The sequence below is a fragment of the Phodopus roborovskii genome, unplaced genomic scaffold (assembly GCF_943737965.1).
Source record: "Phodopus roborovskii unplaced genomic scaffold, PHOROB, whole genome shotgun sequence".
Lineage (NCBI taxonomy): Eukaryota > Metazoa > Chordata > Mammalia > Rodentia > Cricetidae > Phodopus > Phodopus roborovskii.
This window is the reverse complement of record NW_026126066.1, coordinates 78,183-92,345: the sequence shown is the minus strand read 5'-3', so window position 1 is coordinate 92,345 and position 14,163 is coordinate 78,183. Positions and strand designations below refer to the sequence as shown.

Genomic DNA, 14,163 nt, shown 5'->3' with positions numbered 1-14,163 from the left:
AAGATTAGTCTTAGAAACCATAATAATAGAAGGTAAGAAATGAAAAAGAAATATGGCAAAGTAAAATAAGAGCGTGAAAAAAGGAGAACCAAACAGGATAATAAAATAAGAGTCAGGGAGATGTAAAGGAAGGAAAGATGGAAGAGGAAGGGAGAGAAGAAAAGAGGGAGGGAGGGAGAGAAGAAAGGCAGAAAGAAAGGAGGGAGGGGAGTCATATTCCCTGGAAGGCTGAACGCTGTTCCACATGCACCTGTGATGACCATCCTAGAAGAAAGTCTTCAAAGGCACTGTGGAAAGCAGAGTGACAACCAGAGCCTGCATCGAGAGGCATTACTTTGGGGAGCCCCTAAACCTCCACGTTGCTGGCTCTGTCAGTCCTCAGTGTCCAAACATCACGCCCATATATCACCTGAATTTGCCATGACAGCCATAAAAGCTGAGCAGGCTGGTGTAAAAAGACTGAAGAAGAGTAGGATAGATACTGTGAAAAAGACCAAGGCATCCTGAACTGGGATATACTTTGCCATTCTCCTGATGCTGCAGGAACGAAAGAGGTGAGGCCCTAACTTTGGCTAGTTTATTATCTCACACCCTCCCCCAAACATGAGGCTTATGCATTACTGAAGAGGATCAGAAGGAGAACACTCTGGATCCATCTTGTAGGAAGGTCATACAGACTTTTCCTGGGCCTTAGGGAAGGGTGCACTACCAGAAGAGATTTTTCTGCACACAGTGTTGGTGTGCCTCTTACAGCGGCAGCCTGGTCGTCGGAGGCTATCATAGCCCTGCTGGCACAGATGGAGGCATCCACGGGTAGGCAGGTAGCAGCACAGGCAGGGTAAGAAGAGGGAGATGAGGCTCATTGCTGCCCAGCGAATGAAGCAAGAGCTAGGACCACAGGAGCAGGGCTCATCAGCGCAGTTGTCTTCATCATCTGTGGAGCAGTGGTAGAAGAGGCCCTTGACACAGCAGAGGCAAGTGCCATAATCAAGGAGGCTCTCAGCAGAGCAAAGGCAACGCTGGTTGCACATCCAGCAGGAGGGAAGAGGGCGAACTGCTGTGCATGGGACACACTTACAGCGCCCACACTCCTCGCAGATAAAGAGGTGATCACTGGGATGCCCTACAGATAGCTCAGCTTCTCCCTTCAGAGCACCATCAACCTTTGGGTGGGCCCCTGCTCCAGGCTGGGTTCTGATGATGGACTGGCCTGAAGGAGAGGGTGTAATGCTGGCCAAGAGCCTTTGATCAGAGGCAGTGGTGCTTTGGGACATTGAGCTAGCAATACTAGATTGGCTCAGATGCTGAGGCAGGGGCTGAAGCTGATGGCACTGGCTGATACTGCGTGGGAGAGCAGTAGGCATGGTAGCCAGGGACCAATCAGACTTGTGGGTTTGCACAATAAGGGAAGGGCTGGAAAGAGCCTGTTTACAGGGTGCTGGAGGCTGTTCCACATAATCATTGCTAGCATGAGTAGAGCGCAGCTGTTCAATAGGCAGAATTTGTTGGAACTCATCTATAGTTGTAACATCCATTTTGCCTAGATTTTAGAGCTCTAAGTGATTTGGAGTCAGAGTGGCACTTATGGTGATTAAAAAAAAAGAGCCCTTGTAGTTATATGGATCTCAAAGCACATCAGAAAATCCTAGGAGAAAAGAAATAGAAACAATGTATGAGAATATACAAGTCACAAGTTCAGGGGAACCAAGAAAAGTAATGCTGTATTGGAGGCTTCATGTAACACCTTTATTTTGTAAGTGAACTCATTTTCAGACAAATATGGTCTTCCTATTCAAAAGATAAATCAGTTTGGAGGCAAATGTTATATTGTTAATTCTTTTTGTATTCCATCATGTAACTAAGTTCACAAAAGCAATTAATCTAAGCTTTGAGCATATAAATTCTAATAAAACTGGAGCTAAATGTTAAAAGCAAAGGTTGTTTCCTAAAGCAATATTGATTCAATAGAGGAAAGTTCATAAGCTGCTCAGATGTGTACTTGGATGTGTATATAGCCAATCATTCTCCTGCTTCAGCCTCCAAAGTAGCTGGAAACATAGGTATGCATCATCACACTTAGCTTCCAAAATCAAACAGTTTTATATATAACACTGGGTAATGGGACAACTATACAAAACTATAACACAAACACTGAATTATTTCAAGTATCACTGTAACCATACAACTGTATTTACCAAAACAATCTGCATAGACTGTTTTTCTCTATCTCTATAACAAAAATGGTTTTTGTAAAGAGAAGACATATTTTTATACTGTATTTAAGCTTAGTTGAATATTAGAAAATATATTCTTACATTTTCATTGTGCCAAAAATGGTTGTGTAGTCATTCTCCTGAAGGCGTTGATATAGTGTAGAATTGATAAATGGTGATCATGCAGAAGATATTTTACAAGAAGTAGACTCCTATACCTAGAAGACTTAATGTTTAAAAAAGAAATGGAAACACGAATCAAAGAGGCAACATAAAAACACCAGGACATAATGATCATTAGCATGAAAAATGTATACATTCGAAATCTAGAAGATTTTAAGTCTCCTTAGAATGAGCCAATTACTTATACTTCTGTATAGTTTGGATAGATTGAATGAATTGTAAATAAAAATGAACAAAGAGCTAGAGAACAGTATCTGTTAGGTTTCCACAATAAACAACACTGAAATGGGCCAAAGTAAAATAATAATAGGAAAAATAAATGATACACTTCATAAAGAGTTCAGCAGCTAATAATGACTACACTTTGGTGACTTTTTCAGCATATATTCTCATATAAATATGTTTAGCTAAGCTTACATCTGCTTAAAAATTAGATAAACATAATGTATGGCCAAAGACTCAAACATGTATGATACTTTTGTAAAACCGCTTTCTTTCTTTCTTTCTTTCTTTTTTCCGCTTGCTTTCTTTAGGCCTTGGTTTCACTACCTGTGTAATTATAGGGTTGGTCTAGGTGATCTCCAAGGATACTGCCCCACACTGGTCTGTATTTCTGTACCTGTGTAATTTAATCATTCTTTTCATCCACATCATCTACATCTTCAAATTCTTGAGGGTAAGTTGGGTAAAGTGCCCTTGTTTGTTTGGACAATTTATAAACAAAAATGAATTCACTTCCTTGCACTTAAAGTCCCTGCAACCTTCTGCCCATAACTTTACTAAATCTTTATACAGTCACAATTTCAGTGTTGGAAAAAAGTAGACACTATTCACTTGGGAACCTGAATAAACAAGGATGTATTATTCAGCTATCTTGTAGATTATATGTGAATGAAGAAGCTTTGGACTATGAAGAGTATTTGACAGAATTATAAAAATGGGTTTATGGCCAACTTATCAAATATATGATAAGTGGAGTCATTCAAATCCTGTATGCATTAAATACAGCAGTACAAGCTAGATATAGTTAGATATATCAATTTCCAAAATACATGGAAAATTTCAAGAAGTAGTTTCAGGAGATAATCCTATTATATTCCTAAAATGGGATTATAGTGAAGTCACTGAATACTTAAGCATGCCCACAAAGTTGAAAGCTAAATTTGATAGAATGTAGGTCACAATATAAACAATTTAGAACCAATAATAAAAATATTCAAGGGGGCTTCTTCCTTGTACCAGAAGGTCACTTGGCGTTTAGCTTAATAAAGTATATTAAGATATTGATTAGATTTTTGCAAGAATGAAATATTTGGTTAGATGATTAAAGAAATATAGAATAATGAAGTACTGTTGCAGTTGCCCTCACATATGGGCGATGACAGTATGAAAATATAAGAAATCCTGCTTTTATATATATTTTTTATTAGAATGGGTTCTAGTCAGGGCACTTAGGATCATGGTAACATTGAGGTTTTAGATAGTAATTAAAGGACTTATAACTTTTTTTTGACATTCTGGACCTGCTGAATCAATCTAGCTAAAAAATTGAAATAATTGGAATATTATTTGTCTATCTCTATCTATATACTAGCAGAAGGTAATGGAGAGGAATGCTGAAAAACAAATAAGCAAGACACTACTTGTAGACTAGATGAAAAATGTATGTAGACTAGATGAGAGACTACCACTGCATGCGTGTTTGTTATTCAGGAGTCCACTTATTAAAAAGCCATTTTTTATGAGCAACAAAACTTAATAAACTGCCTGTGGTCAGTTTGATATTTTGATAAAGGACAAAGAATACGCATATCACATATTATTAAATATCAGTCAATGTGGTTATGAGTCTTGGTTATATAGTGAAGGAATCTAGTGAGTTTTGTCACGTAGTACCTCTGCAGTAATGAATGATGCATTGTAAACCCACCCCCGTCAGTCTTGCTGGCCAGGTGCTCACGGCTTTCTGAATAGTTTTTCTATAGCCATGAAATTTACTATATACAACCTAAACAGAAAATTCTTTTCTTGCTAGGCAGCGAAACCTATTCATGAAATGGTAATATTTTTTAATGAAAGACAATGTATTTTTCTCTCTAAAACCTAAAATCTGCCATATTGATACAAATGTTGAAAACTTTTCATCCTATAGCTCTTCTTTGATGGTGCCTTAAGCCTTTTCTGATTTTTATAATAAATCTTTTTTATTCAAGGTTGATTTTTAAAGAGAGAGAAGAAGAAAGAAAGGCTGACTCCTCACAGGCTCAATGCTGTTTTGTACTTTAAAGTGTAATGGCTGTGAGGTGTTTTTTTTCCCCCTGCACTCTGCTGTTATATACACTTGTTCTCAGAATAACTGAAAGCAAACATAGGGGGAATTTCTGCTATGGCTTTATATGTTTTCTTAGTTCTACTACACCAAAGTCTGCTCTCTGAAAATCCTCTGTGCAAAAGCATTTGCATCTCTATCAAAGCACCACCCCTTACAAATACCAAGTTGTATATAGTTTACATTACTGACCTCTCTGTTACTGACTGGGCCTCTCTCCTACCACATACATCTTGCTAAAGCTGCCAGGTTCTCACCACATTTAACTCTTAACTTGTCACATTACTAACCCAGTCCTATTCATTACTTTCGTAGTTTCATTAAGACTCGGCAGTTTATTTCAAGCCCCTGAATCTTGCAGTTTTAAGCCCTTGGCATTATTAAAGATATAGGTGTTTTAGTGATGAGTGATGCAGAGAAAAATTCTAACACTGAACAAATTCATATACTTCTAATGGTGAGGAAAGTTCTAAGAAGTGAGTTGTTCATTTAAGACACCGGGATCTTTTTATAAGCCCCAAATTATTTTCTAAGACAGAAGAAACTTGGGGTATAGTCTTAATGCTTGTTTTACTTTGCTGTATTGCTATAGGCAAGTGACTTCTCTGTTTCTTCATCTGCAAAATGAAGAGGTATGCAAGAAGGATTTTAAAAGCCCATTTTGTCCTGATCTAAATTCTGTCCTGGGTTTTGGCTGCATATCTAAGTCTCAAATTCTTTCATGAATAATTAGTTTCCCTTTCTTTTCAATCCTTTGCTGCCTTACTACTCAACTCTGAATAAATATTTCTGAATCCAAGTCACTCATACCTCTAGGTTATATTTCACAGCTAGAGACCTAAAAACAGACAAAGAAATAAGATGTCTAGAATTTTACAATAGGACTTTAGTGTATATTAGACTCAAATAGATGATGGTATTCTTAACTGTGGATGAACTGCTAGTCTGCCTTATTTGTATTTTTGTGACTTGTTGAGAACATGCTTTAACTCTTTATATACTCCATGTGATATACATCATATTACAGTAAGGTTTTAATATGTGCAGACAAGGAACAACAATTTGCATTTCAAAATTCATTATCTGTTTAAGAGTTTAAGATTTCTTTTCTGTTCATGGAACTTGATTTGCAACATTCATAGGTGAGTGATAAATGTATGGAAGGAAGTGCACTGTAAATCATTTCCCTAGGTCCTATCAAATTTTTTTTGACTAACTGGACATGATCATAGGTTCTTATTTTGAACAAAATTCCACATACAAATATGTACACATAAACCCAGGCACGAATCCAGAAATTTCTAAATCATTGCTCTGACTCAATGTAAGTGGGGGGTTATGCCGTGTCAGCTTGCGCCATTTCTACCCAAGGCAAGGTGATATGATGAAATCTGAACGATGCACAGCCCAGACTTGTGAGCCAATAGCAGACTAGCCCCACGCTGACAAGGATGCCTGCTGGTCAGCCAGACTGGCCTCAGCAAGGGCTCTTCCTACGTCCTCACCTTGGGTGGTTAGGCTGCGCAGTAAGGGGCTTAGGTAAGCACCAAAATGCATTAAAGGTCAACAGACTAGACATTAAATTGATATTTGCCTAAAAAGGATCATATTGAATTCCTATTTTGATTTCTAAATTTCCAGTATGGGTAATTTTTTTTTTAACAAGAGCTGATTCACTTAAATATCATTTTAAGGTTTTCATTTTATTTTAGCCAGGCGCTTTCCTGTGTGCGCGCGCGCTCGCGCCTGTGTGCGCGCGCTCGCGAGCACACACTCACACACACACACACACACACACACACACACACACACACACACACACACACACCCTGAAGGCTGGAATGAATGGCAATCTGTGCATTGCGTGGAAGGAATTCTGAAGTCTTTAAGAGCTAATCCCCGTGGCTTACCTTGAGAAAATGGTTTATCCATGCCGAGAAAAGCAGAACACTCGATCTGGCTCAAAGGAGCTCTTCTCCCGAGTCTTTGGGTTTCTCCACCTCTCTTCGGAAAGTCTGAATGAAAACTCCTTTAGTGGAAGAGAAAATAAAAACAGAGATAGTTCTGTCTTGGTCCTTCCGACACAGCAGGAGAGGGAGAAAGGAAGAGAGGGAGAAGGGAAGGGAGAGAGGGAGAGAGAGGGGGGGTGGGGGTGGGGGGATGGCGGGGTGGGGGTGAGAATCAGACCTGTAGTGGCAGACACTCTGTATGGATTTCACATGCAGAGCTGTATCTTGATGCACGTATTCCCCAAAGAAAGCTCAGCAGGGTAAGTTCACCTCCTCCTCTTTCTCCTCCTCCTCTTCTTTCTCCTCCTCCTCTTTCTCCTCCCCCTCCTCCTCCGCCTCTTACTCCTCCCCCTTCTCCTCCTCCTCCAGTTTCTTTCCCCCCTCCTCCTCCAATATTTTCCTTCCCCTCCCCTCCCCCTCCCCTTCTCCCCTTCCTCCTCCCTTACCTACTCCCCCACCTCCCTCTGCCCGCCCCCCCCCCCCGCCTCCACCTCCACCTCGGTCTCCTCCAATCTGTCAGAAGAACCAAAGCAGCAGAAACTGCAGTTGTAGACACTGGATATCTCAACGGAGCAATAGATACCGCTAGTGTGCGATTATTTATACAGTGTTGAGATATGATCTGTGGCAATATGTGTGTTGGATGAGGTTGTACTGTGTGTTCATCTCAGCTAGTTGGCTGTTTTGTGAATGTAGATGGTTTCTGGAGGTCTTATGAATGGGTTATAGGGGAGGATGGGAAGGGATTTATTGCTCCTTGCTATAATCCCCCCCACCCCACCCGCCTTTCTGTGTCGTGGCTTTCCCGGAGCTGTAGCTCTTAATGCTTGGCTAAGTGGCGTCATCCAGCTGAAATTGAATCGACCCATTAGAACTCCCCATAGGAATCTCTGTATCCGGTCCCTGGGTAATGACTGAAAATTTAAAGGGGAGTGGGGATGCGGGTCGGGGGGCAATTTTAAGAGGGTCTTATTTAAATATCTCTGCCAGTCACAAGATGCTCAGAATTTGCCGATTGACTGAGGCTTCAATCTGATAAGGATTGAGCTTCTCCTTTAAGGGCTTCCCCCACCTCTTTTCCTCATTCATTCCCACTTTTTTTTTTTTTTTTCCAGCGCCAATGATTGCCCATCCATCATCCTCTGGGAAACCATTACCCAACCTACATTCCCTTTTTTCCTTCAGCATGTCATACTTTTAACAACAAATATTTATTAAGTGCCTTCCTTTGTGCTAGGTGTTCTGGATTCCTGCCTTTATGGAGCCTCCTTGGGACTTTCTGGGTTCTGAAAATAAAGCAATAAAGCAACCTTCATTTACTCTTAGAGAGAAAGACAAATCTTTCTGTAAAGTATCTTCAGCTCATTATATTTAGTTCAATAGGAAGGGGGTGTCTTCCTTTTCACTTCCAGACAGAAGCACTGGAATAAATTCAAGAATCATATTTAAAATTAAAATCCCGCTTCAGTGGACTAGTTGCAGGAACTTGGCCGTCAACATTCTTAGGATGCTTTGGTCACCCCATCTATAAAATTAAGATGGTAAATGGTGACAGTTCAGACTAAAACAAACTTGTGAGTCTGGAAACTCAGATTCATAATCTGACTCTAATTCCTTGTGTGACCTTTGTAATGTACTTCCTCTCTAGAGCCCCAATTTCTACATCAACACAAGGAAATCTGATTTGATAATCACCCTGTCTAGTTTTGCCATTATATTATTTAAACCCTTTTAGGGGTATTAGAACAAAAGAAAACAGAAACTTTTAAAAAATAAGGTTGTGTATTTACATGTGCTCTGTAAAATTTATTCAAATTATTCTGTTTATATATATTATATGTGTATATAATACTTATATACATATATAATTTATAAGCAAATATAATGTGCTTTGTTTCAATCACAATTACCAGTCAAGAGGTTTTTCTATGCAAATTCTTCTCTTTTATGGCTCAGTCTTGTTCTTACACCTGAACTTATTGAAATTATGAAAACCATAAAAACTAAATCATGTGTTCATTTGTAGATAATGTATCCCTTAACAACTATTTATTGTAAATCAACTATGTACCAAGAACTTACTGCTAGCTAGATCCAGGGTAACAGATAAATACGAGTTTGACTTCTCAATTTAGGAGGTATGTATCTGACTTTGGAAAATTCAACTAAATCCCTGAGCTTATTTCTTCATCTTTAAAATAGAGACAAAAATAGTTTCTACATCATAGAATTATCTTGTTGCTCTGTAATTTGAATTTAGAATTTAGAAGTTTTATTATGTGACTGGCATAAAAAAATACTCCATGAATAGTGACTATGAATTTTAAAAATTGTCTTCACCTTAATTCAGCCCTTAAAAAAGGCAAGAGATGGCTTTAATTAGAAGTCATTTCATTTTTTAAAAGGTTTAAAAAAATTTCAACTTATGTGTATGAGTGTTGCACCTACATGTATGTAAGTGCACAATGTGCATGCAGTGAAAACAGAAGAGGGAACATTATGTGGCACCTTACAACCAGAGTCTTCTGCAAGAACAAGTGCTCTTAACCTCTGGGCTATCTCTCCAGCCCCACCTTTCATTGTTTTAAGGTGCATGTTTTAAAGTTGAAAAGGTGGGTTGCCTAATTATTTTCCCCTTTATTCTAAGAGTCTATATTAAGGAAACAAAACCAACCAAGATTATTCAACCTTACATTTTAGGATACCTATGCCAAAATAATTATGCTGATGATCATTCATTTTACAATGCTTTCTATTCACCAACCATTAGCAAATTGCTGGTATTCCAACAGTTAGATGCTGTATACTTGCAGGATTGACATTTAATTAAGTAGAGAGACATTTTTACAATCTGCAAGATACTATCTTAGGCATTTTATGTTCTTTAACTCATTTAATTTTTATAACAACCCTATAGAGTTTACTTACAAATTAGTGTGATTTTTACAAAGGAGAAACAAAAGTTCGAATAAATTAGGTAATTTATGACTGATGATTTTCAGATCTGGGATTTAACTTACACACAGCTTGCATATTTACTATGCCATAGTGCCCAAATCATGTGCACAAACCAACTATTTGGCATTTATTATGGTTAGAATATTTGTGTTTCTCCCAAATTTTTATGTTGAAAACTAATCTCCAATGTGATGGTATTGGGGGGGGGTCTATTGAGAGTTAATTTGGTCATGAAATTGGAGCTCTCATGGAATTGGTGGTCTTATATAAGATTTCCTAGTGAGCAAGAGTGCCTTTTGCACCATATAAGGATTTAGAGAGAAGGCACCATATATGAATCAGAAAGTAAGACCTCACCAGACACTACCAGTAACTTTATTTTAAACATCTCTACTCTAGATGATGTTAAGTTCTATGCTTTACTGGCTATCTACTCTAAGATATTTTGTTATATCCAGTAAAACAAACAAGATATTAACTCTGAATATTTTCTATTATTATATACTTCTTTGCCTTTGAATATTCTGCTCAGTCTTCTTGAAACACTTCCCTAATGTATTTTTTATACCTAGTTGTCTAAGTCTCACATTGCAGGAAAAACTTTGCCGAATCTCCTCAATAGTCTTCTTAAAGACTTCAGTTGACTTCCTTCTACTTTAATACTATCAATCACAGAATTTTCCAGCCTTTATTATGATTATCTCTTTCCCATGTTAGAAAGTTTTCATTGATGGTACATATAATATTTATTGAATATGTCTTTACTGCTGTATCTCTAGGGACAGAAACACTACCCACACAATTAATACTTACTGAATGAATAGTTAAATGACTCTTTGAATTAAACCTGGATAACTTCTTGACCTTTGCATTTTAAGCTACTATCTTCTCAAATTACTTTTGTAGTTTGCTGAGTTTTGATAGACTATTAGACAAGTACAGTTCTATACAGAAAATTCCAGATGAAACGTTACAAAATTCATTAATCATGTATTATCTGGCATTCTGCTTTATAAAACAATTAGTTTTGTTTATTTCTTTGTTTTGTTTCTTTTTTTTGTAACAGTGCATTTCAGGCAATCTGTTAATGGTGTATGTTTTGGAAAACAGATTGAATAGATTCATTAAATTGCCAAAGGTCATCCAAGTAATTTGTGACAGTGTGGGGACTAGAAGCAAACATAACTTGTTTCTCAATCCAGCACCTTTTTTGTTGTTGTTTATAAAATACCTTGATGACATTAATTCCATTCCAAGTAAATTTGTATATACTATCTCAACACAAATGTATTTCAGCAAGTTTCTGATTTCAAAAAAAAAAAAAAACACTTGAAGAAGACCATAAAAATCATTCTTCCCTCCAAATATTTCCTTTACTACTCAAATTATAAAAACCCTCACAATTGTAATTTTACAACAAATTAATCATCACATCTTTAAACATGTTAGAGCAACTGATTGCTCAGGTCACTTCTTTTATGACAGTTAACTCAAAGAGATTTTAAAGGTGAAAAAATATGGCTAAACATTATACAGACTAAAAAAGTTATGATTAAAACATAAAGCATTTTAGAGGTTACAAAAGCAGTGAAGGACTCACAGAGAAATTAGTATCTGGGCAAGAAAAAAAAACTTGGATATGTATATATTATTCACATGAAGGGTACATGTTTAAAGTTCAATTGTCAGAAACCAACCAGCACATGGAGTTCAAAGAAGAATGATATATTCAAAGTGTCTTATGTAAGAGATATATTGAAAATAGGAATAAAATGTATAACATTGGAGAATAATTTGAATGACAGGCAGAATAATTTAGTCTTAATGTTTTAGGAATCAGAAATAAAATTTTGATCCAAGTAATGAAGTATAAAAATAAACCATGTTAAGAAAGATATACCGGGGTGGTGGTGGTGGGGTAATGATGAGATAGGTCAGCAGGTAAAACTGCTTGCTGTCAAGCTGGAGGACCTGAGTTGAAACCCTAGGACCCACACACAGGCTAAGAGAGAACCAGCTCTTAGAAACTGTCCTTTAAATACCCCTAAACAAAAATAAATAAATAAATGAATAATAATGTAAAGTTAAAATTTAAAAAGAAAGACACACAGGACACAATACATTGGTTAGGAATATATTTGTATTAGGTCAGATAATTTAGGAATTTAGAGCAGCTTGAAGAAATTTAAACAAAAAATGATAAAGGTTAGGTTACAGAATTGACAGTGAAAATGGGAAGTAAGAATGGTATAACAGTAACAATGACACATTGCTATACAGAGAAATAGGAAGGTGAATATGAGTTTGTAAGGAGTACGGTTTTTCCTCCCGCCGCTGGTCTTGTCCTGCCGCCACGCCGCCAGCCCCAAATAATGCACAGAGACTCGGTATTTGATATTATGCTGTTGGCCAGGTGCTAGTTTCTTATCGGCTAGCTGTCTTAATTATTAACCCATTTGTGTTAATCTAGTATTTCCATGTGGTCTTCTTACCCGGAGCCAGATGCCGCGTATTGCTCTCTCCTGACTCTCCATCTTGGCTCCTCCTTACTACTTCCTCTTTCCTCCTTGTCTCCTAGTCCCTCCTATCTTGTTTTCCTATTGGCCAACAGTGCTTTATTATTAACCAGTATGAGAAACACATATACATAATGGCATCTCCCATCATGAGTTCAATATTAGTGTTAGAAAAAAAACTTCAGCAACCATATTATCAAACCCCCATTATAAAATTGTATTCAAAATTCCAACCTTGTTAGGAGTTGTTTTTCCATTTGCTGGCTTGGGCCCACTGCCGTGCCAGCCCCAAATAACATGCATAGATGCTGTATTAGATATAATTCTGTTGGCCAGTTACTAGTTTCTTATTAGCTAGCTCTGTCTTAAATATTAACCCATTTCTATTAATCTAAGCATTCTCTCTGTCAGTCCACCATCTTGAATCTCTCTACTACTTCCTCTTTCCTCCTAGTCCCACCTATCTTGCTTTCCTATTGGCCAACAGTGCTTTATTCATTAACCAATAAGAGAAACATATTTACAGAATGACATCTCCCATCACGACCTACCTGCCTATCCCGATTTCACTTTTACATTAATCTATAGAATCTTATTCTGCCTTAAAGATCATTTCAGGTATGATGTCCTGTATAATATTTTCAACATCTTATCATTTGTACTTCTGATTGTTCAAAACAGCAGTGTTGTGCTTTTGGGGAATTTATCAATTCTTAAAAATATTTGTTTTATTTTTATATGCATCTAGGCTGTTCTTGAACTTCTACAATCAAGAATGATTTTAAACCCTTGATCCTGCTGCCTCCACTACTTGAGTGCTAGAATTACAGGAATATATCATCACACCATGTATATGCTATGAATCAAAGGTTTCATACATTCTAGGCAAGCACTCTACTGAGAGTTGTACTTCCCATCCAGGTATTTATCACTTCCAATGTATACTGTAATAGTTTATGTATGTCTTATCATTGCATCTAAAATTAGCTCAGTGAATATTCAACTATGTAGTTCTAAGGTACCATTTACTGTGTGGTTGAAATAAACCATGGATTGTAGAACAAAGCCAGCAAAAGAACCCAAATACTCTGATACTTGGGCCAATATTCTTTATGCTGTACAACAAACACAAAAAAAATGGTGAGATCTTTGAGTTATTTGAGGGGAAGTATAGAACTTGAGGTGATCATGAGATGTTTTCAAGTGAGAACATTTATAAACTTAATGATATGGGACTAAAATTTGAGTGAAAATCCAGAACAGAGAAATTTGGGACCTGTTAACATGAAAGAGATCATTGGATTTTTGTAAATGGATGAAACTTCAGAAGTACAGGAAAGTAATATAGAGAAAGATTGGGTATCATGTAGAAAGTTAGAGAGCAAAACAATAAAGAAACATTGGAGAAACCCAATAACAAGTTATCATATGTTAGAAAGGGATCATAACAGCATGGAGTTATAGAATTGCAGAGAAAATTTCAATTAAAACAGGAATTAGGAAAATGGTTTAACACATCTGGCTTAATTTAGACACATGGGACCATAGGTAATTGAGAAAAGGTTTGGTGGTAGAACAGAAACTCAAGCATCAATAGATTGAGAGGAAACCAAATCATGTCGTGGTTGTAAGATTTCATCAACACAGGTAAGCTAGTAAATTGTGAAATAAAAGGAAGGAGTTGGTGAAAAAAATGAAGAGATAAATAGTAGTTTTAAAGTGTTTGTTGGAGCCAAATTCCAGTGGAATTTGCAAGGACTGACATTCTGAACCAAAGCATGTTGTGTACTTTAGAGCAAAGGATAGTCACAAGCCTTATCTTTGTTACATTTTAAAGCAAAGGATAGTCACAAGCTTTGCTCTTGTTACAATTTTACCTGGAATTACACTGCTGAAGAAAAGAACTTAAGTACCTCAAGCCTGGATAAGACTGACAACTAAGGAGTCTCCCATTG

General features: G+C 37.2%; 1 protein-coding gene across 1 annotated transcript; it reads right to left on the bottom strand.

The window, feature by feature from the left end:
* Positions 1 to 208: 208 nt before the first annotated feature.
* On the bottom strand, positions 209 to 1,675 carry Spry3 (sprouty RTK signaling antagonist 3). The gene has a single exon (XM_051179390.1). It carries the CDS (start codon positions 1,533 to 1,535, stop codon positions 669 to 671), a length of 867 nt encoding a protein of 288 aa, XP_051035347.1. The 5' UTR covers positions 1,536 to 1,675; the 3' UTR covers positions 209 to 668.
* Between the last annotated feature and the right edge of the window lie 12,488 nt (positions 1,676 to 14,163).